Raw genomic sequence first — 17,818 nt, forward strand, 5'->3', positions numbered from 1 at the left:
GTCATTTGCCGTAGCCTGGATACTGACGCGTCGGGTCACAGATGGTTGTGGCAGTCAGGAGGCTGTAAAGGCCGAGGAGTACGTGGATACAGCAGCAGACAGCAGAGCGCAGTCCCGCTGCCAGCACAGCATAACCTCTCTCTGTATCTCCTGAAATAAATGGCACAAAAACGACGTGGCGCGCACGATTACGCACGCACATGTTAAACGCACAACTGTAACCTAATGGGGGGGGGGGGGGGGGGGGGGGGTTCATTCCCAACAGTTAAGGCCTGCAGGACCGAGCAACCACGGACACCTGTTAGACCATGATAGCGTCTCCACTGTAATGTTGTTCTGCGTTTATTTGCTGCAGCGTTGGAAGAGAACCTCGGAAAAAGCAGAGAGAGAGAGAGAGAGAGAGAGAGAGAGAGAGAGAGAGGGGGGCTTTAGGCTGAATTGGAGCCAAAAGCTGAATTATTAAGCGAGTTGGAGTTTGGCCGTGACGAAACGGGCACAAAGAGAGGCGCCCCCCGCCGGGCTGAGACCGGGGGTGAAGCTAGTGGAGGAGGAACCCAGCGAAGCCCGGTTCACCCACCTTTATATTTGCAGAATAGAGTCTAACCGCCTTTTTTGGGCTGGCAAAAATATATAGGAGGTGAATTTATAGTCTACATCACATCTGACTGGTTTAGGAGATACAATACAGGGAGAGAAAACATGAATTAATGGTTTCATACGATTGTTTTTCTTACATGGCCTATTGGTGGTTCACCGACTGGAGGTCATAGCTGATCCACTGTATTATTCACCGCTACATCACTGTCTGGGACCCCCTGAAATCCCTCGTCTGAATGCATGATAATTCAGCTCCTATGGTTAATGTTATGAAGGGCGACATTGAGTCTTCTGACAGAATAGAGATGGTTGAAAATGAGACAGGGGTTGAAAAGGGGTGACGCACGCCGACCTATTAAAAGTTTTCATCTCTCCAACCATATTTCCACTCTAATTCATTCAGTATTTTGGCCATTATTCCGTTTTTTAATTATTTATTCCTGTAACTCCATGCTCTACGGCGTCATGGTTGCCTCCATTTCTCTCTAAATGTTGGATACCAAAGCAGCCTGTACGAGCCGAGGCCCGTGGGGTGTCCCACCGGCTGAGGGAAGCTTCACCTCGCCATGTCAGCACAACTCGGATTCATTTCTCGCCAAACGGGACTAATTCATCTCATTAATATTATCTTCATTATGGAAGGTAAAAAATAACATCCAACATTTGGCCCTACACAAACATCAGCGAGGAAATAAATGGGCCTGCTAATGAGTCGGATGCAGCTTCAAAGGTCTGCTATAGTTTCTTTTTTTAATTGTTTTGGACCTATTAGACTCAAATATGATTCATGTTATGCCTAGCCAAACTTATTATTGACCGAGGAAGTGGAGCGTAAAATTAATTTCATAAGTCATTTTGCTTCTAACATCAATGCAGAGGCGAAACGAGTCAAATATATCCCGCCCACGCAAAAAAGAAAAAAAATGCCAATAAATAATAATTAACCGATTAATTATACAAACTACTGAGCTGTTTCCTTCAGAGGAGGTTTTGTCTGCTGTAGCCTAGGCTGCCACCATAACGCACTGCCGACCGGGCCCTCGCCGTCCACTGCGCGTAAATTGTCTCCAACGGTGACACGGCACAAACCGTAAATCTATCGGTTAGGCAGTAAAACCATAAGACAAGAGCTAAATACAATATATCTATCCCGAGATTTTGGGCGGGTTAGATGGCTTCATCACGTTGGGCATATTATCCTGTCTGGTAATGAGTAAAGCCCCGATACGTGCCGTTCTCCCGTGTGGGAAGAACATAACCAAACTCCATTCAAAAAGTCTGGCAGGTAAAGGTTTCCTTGCCTGCTCGGCAAAATACATATTGGGTGCAACATGACTTAGGATCTTAACGAGTCGTTAGGGTCTTCTGGTACATTCGGCATACAGATGAACCACCAAGCAGCGCTTTATTTCAATAAAATCTTAAATTTTAGAATCGATTCTAACTGCTCGCTACCAGCCGCCACGGTGAATTATGCTGGAAGAAGACTGTGAGAATAAGAGGCGAAGCTTTTATAAAAGTTGAAATTACAATGGAATGAGCGCAGGTTGGTGTATTGGATGTATGCCGAATTGAAGAGTGATTTCTGACGATTCATATAAGGGCTTAAGTCATATCCTACTACGCATATACCCTTGTCAGTAAGCACGGCAACATTAAACTGCCAGATTTTTTGAATGGAGTCTTGCGTGACGTCCTCTCCATACGGGAGAACGGCACCTACGGGGGCCAATAATGAGCGCGACTGGAGCTGCACTTACTTGGTATTTGTTGTGTTCCAGTAGATGGACTCCAGGATGAGCGCCCGGGACAAGTCCACCTTGCAGGCAATAAACAAAACTCCAAAATAATATCTCCACATCGAGTCCCCCATGGTTACCGCCTCCGGGGTAGGTGCACAATCCGTCTCAAAATAACGATGTATGTCCAAGAAAAAAAAAAAAAAAAAAAAAAAAAAAAAGGGAAGAACGAGACCACGACAATTTCTTCGCCTATATCCCGATCCAGTGGGGATACGCACGGTTACCACAAAACCCCGACCAGATGTATTAGAGCATCTCCAGACGAGAGACCTGCTCCAAAACCAAAGGCGCACGGCAGTAGTTCATTCAACGGAGAGTGCGTTAGTATTCTCCCCCGATTCAGAGCGCAGACTTCACCGGGTGTAATACATCCCTCAGAGAGAAAAGGTGGCGGTGTCCACTGTGGACCGGGCGGCACATATAAATCAATACAAATATAAATCCCCCTGCGTTATAGTCCAGCAATGCAGGTAGCAATCCAAAGTAGCAGCAACAGCAGCAACAGCAGCAGAGAGAAAGATACTGATGGTTGGTGTTGGAATGGTGAGATATTCCCCTTTCAGCTGGTGCTGGTGGTGGTGAGCAACAAACTGTGGATGACAGTAGTAGAAAAATGAGAAGGGGGAGACAATGAGGTCGGATGAGCAAAATTAATAAAATGATCAAATATGAGAATGAAGGAAACCAAACGAGCTGGAATGGAAGTTCTCATACTAGAGGTCCCCTTTTCCCGACGCAAAGCGACTGCTGCGGCTGAATCCTGCAGATCCGTCCAGAGCGCCAGCACACAACATAGGGATGATGCTTCAGCGCTGCTCCGAGCCTGGATGGAAAGTAACTGCAAGGAACCGCGACTGGGAATATTTGGTAGAGCTGGTTTTGCCCAGGCCCCGCCCCGCGCCGCCCCTGATTGGTCCCTCGGCGTGGAAGTCAATAGGAATGCTCCTGTCAGTCAAAAGCGGGCAACTAGTTCGGCACGGTTACTACTGCTGAGCGAAATGTGGAAAATGCGATTGAATCCCACTTTTGTCATTAGGTGAGCGGGTGAATCAGAGGCCGCTGACTTCAACTACAGCAAATGTCACTTTTATTTATTTATGTGTTAAAATAGTACGATAACAACAGTGTCATTACTGAATAATAATAAAATTTTTAAAAATAATACAAACATATAACAAATAATTAAAGGTCTATGATACCCTAATTTAGGCTACTGGCAATAAAATAAAAAATAAGTATTGGTGATAATAAGAATTACGTGTCTTGTTACCTCTAAAAAAATGATACAAGGTTAATTGAACAGACTAGAGTCAATTTATCCAGCGGGAAGCCATATAGATTAAATGTGTTTTATTCCCTATAAAGGCATTATAGCTCTCATACAGCGAATAACACGCACTTCTCGCGTGTTTATGGTTTCTATGGACAGTCCCATAATGAAAACGATGAGAAAACATTTGGTCCCATAAGGCCTATATAAATAAATATATATATATGTATATTCAGACAGTGCTGGATGCCTCTCCATTGACTGCCATAGAGCACTTCAAGTTTTTCCAAAAGGCAACAGCGCCCACTAGCGGAAAAACCACGGCATGGAGACAGATGAGAAAAGTTGAAACAATCGAATATGTTTTATTTTCAGATCCAGTTTCATATCAACATAAAGCATAAAATCACAACAACAAAGCCTATTACTGGGGAACAAAAGGTTTTGTTTCTTATCACGGAACTAAATAGAAAGGAAAACTTTGTAGAGGTAAAAACATCAGGTTATTCTTGTCATAATAATTATTGATTTTTGATTATTTTGTCATTATTATATCCTATATTATCATAAACCTATAATTATTTTAATTATGATACCCATTATTGCCCCTCGCACTGTTAAAACATTATTTTAACCTATCCACAGATAAAAGTTGCTTTATAATTGAAATTGCATACATTTACACTCACTGAAAACGCAGGATTTTAGTCAATGGCCTCTAATTTGACGAGCCACCGCGGCTCACACACACTTCTGACGGCTGCAGATTACAACTCCTCAAAGAAACGTGTGAAGTTTTGACACTTTTTAACTGCTTAATTCAATCAGGGCGCAGTTCAGGCAGCCGCTGTGGATTGTGGCTGTTTGTTTAGCTGATAATCAGGCTGATATAACACCGGGGAGGTAATTGAGGAGTGCAGCGAAATGTGGGGATCCCAACTTCTCTCCTTCCTCTTGGAATAAACAGACAGAGTGGCAGCAGGTCCGACACCGACTGGATGTTTATTGCAGCTGGACATTAGAGTAGTTCAACTGAAAAGAAGGGTTAAAGGAACAACAGAGATATTAGATTAACAAGACGGGCAGACGTGCGGCTCTGGCAGAGTCAAACTTGCGCACAAAGTTTCTCTAAATGTTTAGGAGTGTTTTAGTCACATTAAGCGGCGCACAATGGGAAGAAATAGAGCGAAAAATCACTATAATATTCCTGTAATAGTTCTATAGGGACTTAAAAAGTGTCTGTGACACTCGGTAGTGAGTTTACAGTGACTTTATCATACTTTGAGATATTCTTATCACCTACTGCATCACCATAATATTCCTATAATTTTCCTTCCGGGATTTAAAGTGCGTCTGTGTTACTCATAGGTCCCTATACTGTGTTTATATTGATCTTTTCGTGCCTGGTGGTATTTTTATCTCCTGTGGTGTCACTATAATATTCCTATAGGGACTTAAAGTGTGTCTGTGGTGTTCAATAATTACTTTATAAATGTCTAACTGTACTTTATGTTTTTTTTTTCCAATTTACTCCAATAGTATCACTTGGACTATAATATTTCTATAATATGCCTGTAATATTCCTTTAGGGACTTAAAGTGTGTCTGTGGTATTCAATAGTGAGTTTATAGTGACCTTATGGTAGGCCTATTTTTTTTATCTCCTTTAGTATCACTATAATATTCTTATAATATCCTTATAATTTCATATAGGGACTTAAAGTTTTGCTGTGATATTTCATGCTTGTAAAAAATTATTTAAAATGATTATAGGACTCTTTTTCGTAAGGGAAGTGTCAGCATAACAACAGAGGAAGCGGCGAGTTTCTTTATTTTTAAAAATATCCCCTCTCTCCCTCTGCGTGGCTAAAATAAGACCGAACCCGTCGGGTAATGATTGCTTTAGAGCGTCTTTCCTGAATATCAGCCAGGCTGACAGAGAACTGGGAAATACACACACACACACACACTCAGTCTCACACACGCACCCACGCACTCCAACGTCGGTCTGTGAATCTTACTTTGACACTTTCAAACAGGATACAAAGCAGTTTGGACGGGGCTTTATCCATTGTTGCCGTTGTTCCCTGATGTTAAAAAATAAACAAAAGTAATCAAGTGGAAATTCTCCTGATAATATCGCCTTTGCTGATGGAATTCAATTAAATTAAATGGCAAAACTTATTGCTAAAAGTTAAAGTATGCTATAGATTACATTAGGAAAGTAATTAAAATATAACTTAAATACATTTTTTATTGTATTTTTATTATTAGTATTATTTATTAGCCTATTACTGCTCCAACTACATTTTAAGCTCAGCCTGCTGCCAAATGAATTTTCTCCATTGCATTATTTTTGATTAAAAAAAAAGAAAAAGAGAGAAAAAATGGCTAATTACATATAGATTTTTTTTATCCAACTTACTTTTTTTTTTTTTTAAACCGGACTGGGAAAAATGCGTCAAAAAATAATATTTTCACCCACTAAATTCCTCCTGGTTTTAATTACACGGCTGAAAGGGACTTGAAAGCGACTCGAACCAGCGGGACGGGGACACACAGGCCGAGTGCGACCTGTTTATTCAGTTGGTGTGTGTCCTGCAGGACGCACGGGGCCCCCGGGGACTTCACACTTCACCTCACCTCAGATCATTGATTATTTAGGCGATAGACTCTGCCGGTGTGCGCTATAGGTTGAGCTGTCCTGCAAAAACTAACTTTGGGAAGACTAACATGCGCGTCAGTTGGGTTTGGAGAGGTGTGCGCACTCGCCATACGTTAAGCCTGAGCGAGTCCAAAATGTGATCCTGTAGTTTTTGGCATTATGACAGAGAGGAAAGATCAAGTAAAACATGTCAGAAATGTATTTGGGCCTGTAAGAAGTCACATGAGAAGGGACATTCAGGATCAGTGTTCCCTTTAATCCGTGTGCGTCTGTGCAAGTTAGTCTGGTGACCTGCGTTTAATTATTCATCAAATACTAATATTTTGTCAGTCATTTGCTCCACTTGTACCCTACTTGTACCCGCCGTATCTGGTGAGGGGAACTTGAAGAAAAGGACTGTTCAACTTGTCATCAACTTTCACCCAAACTCCAATGACTCTGAATGGGAGTTCAATGAGGGCGCGCGCACTTCTTCACGGTCGGTTTGCAGTGATTTCCAAATCCTTCTCACATCAACCTTCCCTGGAAAAGTCCTGGAAACACACCAGCCGCCGCAGAGGTCTCGAGCCGGGGTTGCCAACAAATTAGGCGATTGTTATTACAGGGCATTTTGTTAACTTGACATTGATAGATAGGACCCGCATGACTCAAGGCCAGATAATGGATTGTAATGTGTAATAACCCGTTGACAAAAATCCGAGATGTTGCCAGTAATGCCATTAAAATTTGTCACAGGCCATATCACTGACCAGGTCAAATTATTTCTTGTTTAAAGTGACTGATTGAAGAGTGATATCCTTCATCTTGAATTAATGGCCTTTCAGCAAACTATTTCTTTTTTCATTGTATCCAGCTGATGCAGTGGGAAATAACAAGGTGGGTAAACCATCATCTCCAGTTGGTGACGATCACAACTGCTTTTTATAAACAAATACATTTTATTTTCCGTATATTATTTTTAAGTTGATTTATGCAGTTTTCTCTTTAAAACCCCTTTCTTCATATAATTATAAAGTTTGATAAGCCGTCGTTTACTATGGTAGATACTAAGAGTGTGCCTCAGTAAGATTTATGCCAGAGCAAAAAGGTATAAACCCTTTTCTCCAAATTAAATGCAGGGCAAACTGAGTTCAGGTGGGTTTACCCTCCACTGCATCCTTGATTTTATTCATTTAGCTCAGATCTAATCAACAAATTAAAAGAGTCGGCATCAGTCACACAAACACAAGTCAGTGGAGCGCATTCAATGGATTTATTGGTGAATTGTTCAGTCCCTTGACAATTGGGGGAAAATTACAAGACAAATTCAAAATCTCAAAACAAAACAAAAAAAAAAAATCTGTATACCCACCTGAGGTCAGCCTGTCAGTCTGAACCACACACACACACACACACACGCATACATACATTCGCTCACCACTAAACACACACACTCTGCTGACCTCAAACCTGTGCTGCTCATCTTACCTGAACTTGTCCATCCTCTACGAATTGAGTTATCAACTGAGGCACGTTGCCAAGTTAATTTACTACAACAAAAACCAAAAAGGGACAGAACGTGGATTGTATAGTCGGGCGTTTTGTACAATTCATCCAAGAGACTTTTTCCCCAAAAGAGTTCGATAAAACAATGCTCAAATATACCGTTAACTGTGACATATGTTTCTTTTTCTGAGTGAGGACTCATTTCATAACACACTCTTGACTGAGGGGGGGGGGGGAGAGGGACAGGGGGGGCAGGGGGTGGGACAGCACATCACAGCAAAGGCTAATAACATTACATCATACAGGAAATGTCCCCTCTCCTCCGTTACCCGCGGGGCCCCCCCCCCACCGTTATCGCAGACGGGACACGTATCCTGTTGCGGGGCCCGCCGGTTTTCGCGGCTCAGTCATGTGGCAGTTTGGGACTCGAGCCTGGGTTCACCTGCGCCGCGGCAACGTAACGCTCAAATGTTGAGGTTCAGAAAATGTTGAAATGTCATTTGGGGGAAAAAAAAATATATATGTGTGTGTGGCAGACGGAGCAGAGCGGAAGTGGATGGAAGGAGCTGGATATGTGTATGGCGCAGATGGGAAGAGGGAGGAGGGAAACCTGTCGTCTGGACGGGAGGTGACTGTGTGCTTTTAAAGGGCTGAGTTGTGATTTGCTTGCCCCTGTGTCGGCTGCGAACGATGAGTCCGATTTTTTTTTTTTTTTTATATATATATTTAAAAACAGCCACGGCAGGAAAACCACAGGCCAACTCCCAAGCTGCACATGAGGTTTTAAGTGAAGCTGAACTGGACACAGTCACACATATTCCAGATTACGTACTGTCATCCTAGCTTTGCTGGCTGCGAAGAGAAGTTAAGAGGAGCGCGGGCGGACAGGCGCTCGCTGTTAGACCAGAGTTAAGACCTATGGGGTGAGGGACAAGTAATAGCATTCTACACCAAAAAGTTCAAGTTCCTTAAAAATTAAAATAAAACCGAAAAAAAAAAGAAAGCACAAACTAGAGTCATCTGTGCGGTAGGGGGAGGGGAGGGATGGTGGGGGGGAGGCAGTCCGGTCCTCCGAGGGCGAAGAGGCGCCTCCTCTCCGAGGCCGGGACCGGGGGAAGGTGTGTCGATGAGGATGGGGGGGGAGGGGGCGGGGGGGGGCCCAAAGCGACGAGCGAGTTGACACACCGGGGTTTGCCCTTCCCCTCGGCCTTCCTTCGGCACTTCCAAAAACGAAGCGAGCGTTCCAGAGAGGAGGAGGAGGAGGAGGAGGAGGAGGAGGAGTGGAATGGCGGGGCGGGAGAGCTGGATGGGGCGAGGGCGCGTGGACGAAGGGGTCCAGTCTCTCATTCGGTGGCCTTGAGCGAGAAGGAGAGCTTGGGCCTGGACTTGCCCTTGCCGAGGATGATTTTCTGCTCCTCCTTCTGCTGCCTCTGACGGTCCTGCTCCAGCTTCATGCGCTCCTCGTGAATCTTTCTCTGCTCCTCCACAATACGCAACTGCTCCTCGGCCTGACGGAAAACGCACACAAAAACACACACACACACACACACACACACACAGGCGCGCAGCAAAAAACAGCAGGGTTAGATAAGGACAGACACCCATCTCCCTCAAGCCAAGTGCCCACAAATTGCTAGCATTTTCTTTATCCCCCCTTAAGATACAGCAATACGGTTTGCTTTTTTTTGTGTGCTGTTGTTTACTACAACCTCATCTTGTCCAAATCAAGCCTGAATCAAATAAACACTACTTTACAAATTAGTCATGAGTCAGAGTTAAGCCTAAACAGCCAGCAGGAAAAAAAAGCCCCACTGGATTGTTAACCACGGCTGATAACCATCAATTCAGAGCCACTCAATAGAGGCGGTTCCTTGCCAAAAGGACTATTAAGCGATTCGGTCATGTTGTGGTGCGGTCGAACCGAGCCTCGAGGTCTCAATCAGCGGAAGAGAGAGATTTGTGATTAAAAACACATAAACCATACATGACGTGTGTCAATTTCATACTCGCCCGATATACATTTCAATTTCGGATAACTGAAAGTTCATTTGGCACGTTATGAGCGGCACTGTGTATCGTTGGATTTGATCAAGGTGAAGTTCAAATTCAACCCCCCCAAAAAAATAAAAACCCAGTAATTTGTGGGATGTGAATATGACGCAAACATGAGAAGTGAATCGAGGAAGGAAGAAAACAATCCCATCGTTGTGTTATACGGTTACACAAGGATAATTGGCTCTCGGGATTTTTGACTACAGTTCAATGTTGCGTAAACAAGGATGAATGGCGCTAGTCATTATGGATGTGATCAGGGCGGCATACAAAAACGGTAATTTGAGGGTTATGAATTCGACAAAAAAAAAAAAAAGAACCGTATCCAAAGAAAGGCAAACAAAATGTCATCCTTGCATTTCGCTGTTTCACAAGAAAAGAAAAACATCTTTTGCTTTTCTGGCAGTATTTATAAGAGCAGAGAGCAGAGAGCAGGGCGTACCAGCTTGGCCTGAGCGTCGGCGATCTTGCGGTTATTCTCCTCCAGGATTTTCTCCAGCTCCTCCCGCTTGGATTTTTCTTCCTCCTAGACGGGTGACACGGTGCCATGTTAGCGCACGAACAGGCTTCGGCCGCACAGCACCCTTACATACACACGCTTGCCCTCTAATTGTCACACGCACTCTTTCCGCTAGCACACACTCGCACACAGAACTACTTCATTACACCACAGAGAAGTTTGTTTAGCCTCTCTCGCACATGACCACACTTTGGCATACTTTGCAGTCAACCCAAATTGTTTTTAAAATACACAGTGGGGGCACAAAATATATAGGAATGGGGGGAGAAAAAAATGAACCCGCTATTGTTTTATTTTCCTCCCTCTAATGGTGATAATACCCTCCCACAAAAATAAAGAATGGCTAAGCCACACCTAGGGCCTTCACTGGATCATTATGAAAGACATTTAAAACAAGGACTTCAAAAGGGGGGAAACCCACTCATCACACTCATAAATAGAAGACAGATATAAATGACAGACAATACATTCTAGAAGAAAAAACAATTGCTTCTTTTTTTTTTCTTAACATCATTATAAGCAAGAGAAAAAAGGATACAAATAAAGGAGGGAATAGTTTTGGCTCACCAATGCACGTATACCTACGCATTTTCCTTGCCTGTGTACCTACACAACTGGTGAAAGCATTCGGCATTAAACGGTTGAATATTTACTGTCTCGTCCAGACTGTGTGGCCCCTGCAGAGACAGAGAAGCGCTCCTGGGGTGGGTAGGTAGGTAGGTAGGTAGGTAGGTAGGGGGGGACTCTGCCATACGCCATACCGCGCCCGCGGCATTCCTCTTTATAACTCTGATCTCTGTACTGCTTAGCCTGCGCCTGCAGCCCCAGCTCGCATTCTTTTTTTTCCTTTTCCTTTCTTTACAGCCGCTCAGTTCCCACTGAGACAAGAGCAGAGTGAAGGAGAGTACAGTACAAAGTGGTGTCTGTGTGTGCTGGGGGGAGGGCCGGGCCGCGGTACAGTTACAGTACAGCACACAAGTCATGGGCGAGCTGGGAGGCTGCAGGCCAGCTCAGGTCAAATGCTTGTTAGGAAGGTGGTGGTGTTAACACAAAGTTGTGTGTCCAAAAAAAAAACAAAAAAAATAAAAAAAATAAACACAAATAATGTATATGTAAATAACAATATAAAAGCAGCACCCCTATAGGAGAAGCAAGTGATGAGGACAAAACAGAGTACATTTGTTTTTCTGGGGGGGAAAAAAAGGTTTTCAACTGTATAAAAGAAATATTAGAAAAATAGATATATAATCAGGGTTAACAGACAGAAGGTTAGACCAGAGATTGTTAACCTTGTCAAACAGGAAACAGGAAATGTGGTGGTCCGTCATTGTTATGAATCCCAGAGCGGATGCCATCTAATAGGAGCTTCTCAAAACAAGGATTGTTAAGGGGAAAAGGGAGAGGGATGGTAAAGAAAAACTGTGCAGGACAAAGTGTCAAACTGTCTGTGAATCAAACAGATTTGATTAATATTTCTACACATCAAATTTTTTTATTTATCTAAATGCCAGATGAATAGAGGCATTAAGTTTGACCATTGGTCTTTCTACAACTCCTACGAAGAGAAAGATTGGAGTGGTGCCTAGTCGGTTAGCTGACGCTTATCCAGCTAAATACTACAAGGCTGATGGACACAGCATTGGTAGCTGCAGGGATTGAACCTGTGACCTTCTGGTTACAGGACAGTTTTGCTAACCACTAGGCTACCAAGCCGCCCCTGTTGGGAAACCCTGTTGGTAAACAATGTCTAGTGGAGGATTTAGAGAAGAGCTGACTAGCAGCAACAGGGCAGAAGGGAGGAGGCTGGTGACAGAATAAGTCCAAGCAGGCAAAGGAGGCGCGCTGGGACTACATTTCTCACCCCATTAGTACCGAGCCACTGGCTGCTCCGTGTGCAAGTCGGGGTCACTAGGCATTAGCTGCTCCTCTCATTCACAATGCATTATTACTGTAGTGTAAACAAACCCCCTTTTCTTAATGAAGCCTGGGGAGGGACGACAAGGGGTTCCTCAGAAAGCTGTCTACCTTTACTCTCTAAAAAGTAAAAAAGCAGGAAAGTAAAAAGGGCTTCCAGCAAACATGGGGGAGCCCGAGAAGGATCCCTGAAGAACCCCTTGATAAAGGGACCAGCCTTCTAGTGAGGAACCCCAAGGTGCTTATAGGCTTGGGCTGCTAACTAGAGCTTGACCTAAAGGCCAGCTAGCCCTTTTCACAGATACAAATACAACTAGGAATCTAAGTAAAATAAAATCGACAAGCTTGGAGAGACAAATGAGAGCTGGGCTAGTTGTTGAAGGAAAATCGATTTTCGGCTAATGGGAATATTTAAAAAAAGGCAATTGATGGACACAGAGACGGGGACTGAAAAACAGGGTGTCATCTTGAAAAGAGAGCTCTTCATTACAGACATAAATAGAGATGCTTACAAATATCAAAGTAAAAGATCAAACTGAACCAGGAAAGAGTGATGAAAAAGAATGAAGTCAGTTAAGTTTTCTAACTCGGCCATGGCAAAACTCTCACCAGCCCCATCGTTTGCTGTCTGTGACAATTTGGAAAATTCCCTCGAGAGGCCAAAATTAACTGTGGCCATGTTCAAAAACCACCTCAAAGAATAAAACCGGCAATAATCATCCTTCAAGCTTCAATTGCCTCTTCAATTTCAACAAGGCCCCTGCTGTTAGCAACCCCCGACACCCGCACTTCTAGCCTCTCACTGCGGAGCCCGGGAGTAGCCGCAGGAGAATAAAATATATGTATTTCGGGCCACAGTTTACTATATCAAGGGCACAAGATGGTATTGCATGGGCACTAAATACACACTGTTCCCTAATTTTGGTTCATTTGTACCCTCATTTTCAAACGCTCCCAAGTGAATAAAATGTGCACACGTGTTTTAGAGCGTGTGCTCGATTTAACTCCTTCAGGAAGTTTCATATTACTTTCACTTGCCATAAACTAAATGCATTGATAGGTTAATTATGCTGATATTTTGTAGAATAAAGGTTTAGTTGAATGAGGCTTTTTATAAGGAATAATGAATAGATTTATCAATTTAATTTTACTTAAGGTAAAAAACACAGTTGAGTTATCAAGGCATTACCTGCTCACAACACTTAATTGGTCAACAAGCTCTCCAACACCAATTCTCAGATATGAGAGTAGTGCGGTTTCTCTGGGTCTATTAAGTTATTGTGTGTGCACATTTTACATAGATTCACACATTTTTTATGCAACTCAAGTGCAAGTCTTATATTTCCTGCTCACACAATAGCATGTTGTGCGCACAAATTACTACTTTGTTACCACAAAATACAATTTTCCCCCTACAGGACGGCCACTGCCAGGCTCTGCATCTACCCTCCCTGCTGTGAAACTTGTACCATGGCTGGGTTAGGTTCTGGAAAGTAAAGGGGGTCCTCCACCAACCCCACGTGCCCAGTGGAGGGGCACCGGTGGGAGTGGGTGACCGGGAGGGAGGCGGGGAGGGGAAGATAGGGAGGGACTGCGTTCCAAACGACCGAGCGTTACCTCTCTGGCCTTCTGCGCGGACAGCTCGGCCTGCCGCTGCCTCTCCAGCTCCTCCAGCAGCTGCCGCTCCATGATGCGCTTGGCCTCCTCGACGCGCCGCAGCACTTCCCGCTCTATCTCGTCCTTCCGCTTCTCCAGCTCCTCCTCCACCCGCTTGGCCACCAGCTCCTCCACGCGCCGCGCCGTCTCCTCCTCGATCAGCTTCTCCTCGATCTCCTGCTGGCGGCTGGAGGACCGGACAGGAGAAAAGAGGAGAGGAGATACAGAGGGAGGGTTTATTACAAATCAGGGATATATTGATATATATTGATAGATGATATAACACAGAAGAAATTTGTGTGTGCGCAAATCAAAGCAGTAGCTTGATGTCATACCGTGGACATAAACACAAGATAGGAAATCTGGGAGAAAGGGAAAGAAACAAGAAAACTCCAAAATAAATAAGAATGCCCAAAGAACACTGCATTGCCAAAAAAAGAAAAATGGCCACCTTGTCAAACACAAGCCTAAATATAGGTTTTCATCTCTCAATACTAATGGCTGCAGAAGAGTAGGACAAGAGAATAGAGAGACAGCAGGCCAGGCTTAAGTTAGAAATAGTATTTCATGTTATATGTCAGCCATTATGTGCCAGTATATATTTCATGCCACTACTTTCTTGCCCGAAAACTTGCTTGTAGAATGAGCAATGTAGTAATCACAGTCACAGACTCGCAGTAATACAATTGTAGGTGGTGTCACTACCATTAGTGTGCTTCAGCGTGGTATATAGTGCAACTAGTATACCAGCCCACCCATACAGGAGTCAGTGAGTCTGTCCAGTGCAGCAGCAGACTGAAGGGTTAAAGCAGGTGGAGGTCACCTGTCATCCTGTTTACCTATCCAGAATGCTTTTAAAACTCTGCCTTTTTCTCAACTGCATTCTGAACAGGAAGCAATTAAGAGTTGGGAGTCGTGTTGTCACATCGCTTCTGGCATAACTATAAACACACAACCCACCCTCCCTAGATTTGATTTCATTTGGTCAGCCACTGGGAAACCAGAGACCGTACCCAACCCAGGCCCGAGTCCTTCCTTATCTAGCGAGTGTCTATGTCTTGATATTTACATTTGTATGCCTGGTTAAGTGGCCCTGTGGCTACAAAGCAGTAAAAAAGAGCCACTCAGGAGGCCAGGTGTGGGACAGTGCCTAGGATCTCAGGTGTCTGTGTGCCTCTGGCTACCACACACACCTCCACAATAGCAACTTCCCTGTCCGACAGATATCACCTGTCAGCAGACAATGAACGGGCCGTGGTGATTATGTGTGGCGAGCGCTGAAGTGTTTTAAGACGTGCATTGGTGACAGGTTTGCAGTTTTGTGAGCACCTGCTGAAGCAGCATCTTTCCTTTACTGCTGCAGGAGCCGAACCTGCTTTTGTTGCAAATTCATCTTGAAATGTTTGGGGGAATAGATTTCTGAAAAAGCTAATGTTTGCCCAATTTGCATACTGTAAGTGTGCAGAAAGGATAGACATGGGTAACGGAAGTAAACAATGGATCTCTGGTTTACATAAATAAATTATGATAAACACTGGAAGAATTAAGGTCAACTTATTTCTAATGTTTTGTTCCATGCATTATAAAGGGGGACAAGGTGAATTTTCATGAACCTGTTTTCCCACCTGGGAATGTAACCACAAATATGTAAATATAGATGACTTCCCTCCAGCAGTTAGTTATATCAAACTGGCATCCTGAAAAAGACTCAGTGATCACACCCATAAAACAACTATGTTTAAGTTACACGCCATCATGTAGCTTAAGCCAAGATCCAAACCCTTTATCTTAAAATCTTCTTTGCTACCTAACTTCACTGTTAGTGCCAACCAGTTGAAAAGGTGACCTGGTGCCTGCGGTGCAGCCTGCTGTTCTGACGTGGGTAATCTGCACAGTGTGCAACGCTGGGCCCTGGACAGGCTGGCTAACGTTAGCATGCTATGGCTAGCTCGCTAGCATTAGCTTGCTAGCATAGGGAGCCCTCTTACCACCATAAATAGGGCTAAATAGCCTAGCAGGTTAGCTTAGCACACACTGCAGTCCAAGAGGGACATTTATTGCTACTAAGTCTCTCACAAATAGAGACTCACATCTTCCTTTGTCTTTCTATTTCAGCCTTCTTTTCCTCCTCCTCCTTCCTCTGCTTCTCGTCCAGGGCATTCCTCTTGCTTAACGTCCTGCCGAAGATGTCAATGCGCTCCGGCGGCGAGGCTGCTCTTTCTCTGCGGGACGAGGCTGTGGTGGACCGGGAACGGGAGCGAGACTCTCTGCGCCGATTCCTCTTTGACTCCCGGGATTTGGATCGCTTCTTGGGCCTCTCCTTGTCTCTGGATCGTGACCGAGACCGACTCCGTTTCTTGCTGTGCTTGCTGCTTTTGGAGTGTTTGGACCGGGACGAGCTGCGGCTCCGAGAGCGGCCCATGTCGACCACCTCCACAAGTCGAGCGCTTACACACAACTAATATGTCTTATGGCCGATGTGTGTACGATATCTGGAATTGGGTCCCACCGACTCCTCTTATAACTCGTTATTTGTAGTAATTGGTCAAGTTGAGTGGCTAAAATTATTGTATATTTGAGATATATTCATTCGAAACTGGTTGTTATTTTGCCCTGCTAACTTGCGGTAAAGAAAGATGGCGGTTAGTCGACAGGTTGTAGTTTCCCAGCAGACACCGCTGCTTTCGGCATTTTCCGGCAGTCGTCGGGATTTTGCGAATAAACTGCACAATCAGATATACATGGTATACACACACCTGCACCCTTCTTACACCAAACTTGCTTTGATTTTCTTGAGATTCCTCGATTTGGAAAGCAGTTTATCAGCAGTGTATTTGACTGTGCGGGACTGTCTAGCTGTCATCACTGGGTAGAGAATGGCACTAATGCCGCCTGAGTTAATAATATATTACCTATGCCTGAGTTAGGGCTTCCACTGGGGTCACACATGCTAAACTTGTATACACTAATAGTACTGTAAGGTGCTTTGGAAAACAGGTCTGTAAAATGGCATGTGTGGTATCAAAAAACAAACAAACAAAAAAAAAATGTGCATGAAGTTAGGTGTTGCAGCACCTGTACAGTCAGTTCCTAGCTTCTTTAACTGCTGCATGATGGTCACATTGTGCCATGCACCTGTCTGCAATGAGGCAGGACTAGTTTCTACAGTACTGAGGTCAAGATTTACAGAGGTGTAGATACATGCAGAGAATACCCGATTGTTTCTCTGGGGCATATAAAACCTACTCACCTTTCAGCTTAAATACTGTATTTACTGGGATCACTGTATGCCAACCTCCTCCTCAGCAGTATAGGCCTATCTAGCACCTACCACTCAATAACACAAATCAGTTATACAACAGGTGTTTTCCTTTAAGTCCTTGAAGGCTTGTAGTGGGCCAAAGCGAGGTTTGAAGTTTGATTCAGCCAGTAATGCTATAAAAAAATAGCTCTCTTCGAAGTGTGATAATAAAATGCACACTTGTATTGAAAATATTGAAAGGTTGAGAACAGACAACCCAAGGAAGGTGCAGGTCAACGGTCCAGCTGAATCCAAAAGTAGCAGACTGCACACTTGCAAATGAAAGAAACTATTTATTGGGCTAGACTACCAACATGTTTCAGCCTCTGCCTTCATCATGGTACAGATAAAACACACCATCAGCTGAGTGAATACGACTTACAGTTCTTTGTTTTCCAATGCAAATCACCCAAAATCAAATCCAGGTTTTATGCCTCTTTACACTGTATATATTTCTACCACACTAAAATGAAAAGACAAGCATTTACAGGACACATAATGTCTTTTCTTCATAGACTTCTAAACGAACAAATCAATGAATGAGTTTCTTTCTGGGA

The 17,818-nt window shown here is 43.9% G+C and overlaps 2 protein-coding genes across 5 annotated transcripts in view; both read right to left on the reverse strand.

The window, feature by feature from the left end:
* efnb2a (ephrin-B2a) overlaps positions 1–2,560 on the reverse strand; it is a 28,237-nt gene extending 25,677 nt beyond the window's left edge. For all 4 annotated transcript variants that reach the window (XM_071527166.1, XM_071527165.1, XM_071527163.1 and 1 more), the window contains exon 1: positions 2,358–2,560. In XM_071527166.1, coding sequence (XP_071383267.1) covers positions 2,358–2,470 — 113 coding nt within the window. In that variant the 5' untranslated portion in view covers positions 2,471–2,560. The remainder of the gene's footprint in view (positions 1–2,357) is intronic.
* Positions 2,561–7,566: 5,006 nt separating this feature from the next.
* On the reverse strand, positions 7,567–16,582 carry LOC139650476 (arginine and glutamate-rich protein 1). The gene is made up of 4 exons (XM_071527159.1): positions 16,051–16,582; positions 13,922–14,147; positions 10,313–10,396; positions 7,567–9,326 (listed from the first exon to the last, which is right to left on the reverse strand). The coding sequence occupies exons 1-4, from the start codon at positions 16,380–16,382 to the stop codon at positions 9,162–9,164; spliced, it is 807 nt and encodes a 268-aa protein (XP_071383260.1). The 5' UTR covers positions 16,383–16,582; the 3' UTR covers positions 7,567–9,161.
* Between the last annotated feature and the right edge of the window lie 1,236 nt (positions 16,583–17,818).

This window comes from Centroberyx affinis, unplaced genomic scaffold (assembly GCF_046629955.1).
Source record: "Centroberyx affinis isolate AG114_WGS23_722 - 3 ecotype Tasmania unplaced genomic scaffold, CSIRO-AGI_Caff_v1 ptg001495l_1, whole genome shotgun sequence".
NCBI lineage: Eukaryota > Metazoa > Chordata > Actinopteri > Beryciformes > Berycidae > Centroberyx > Centroberyx affinis.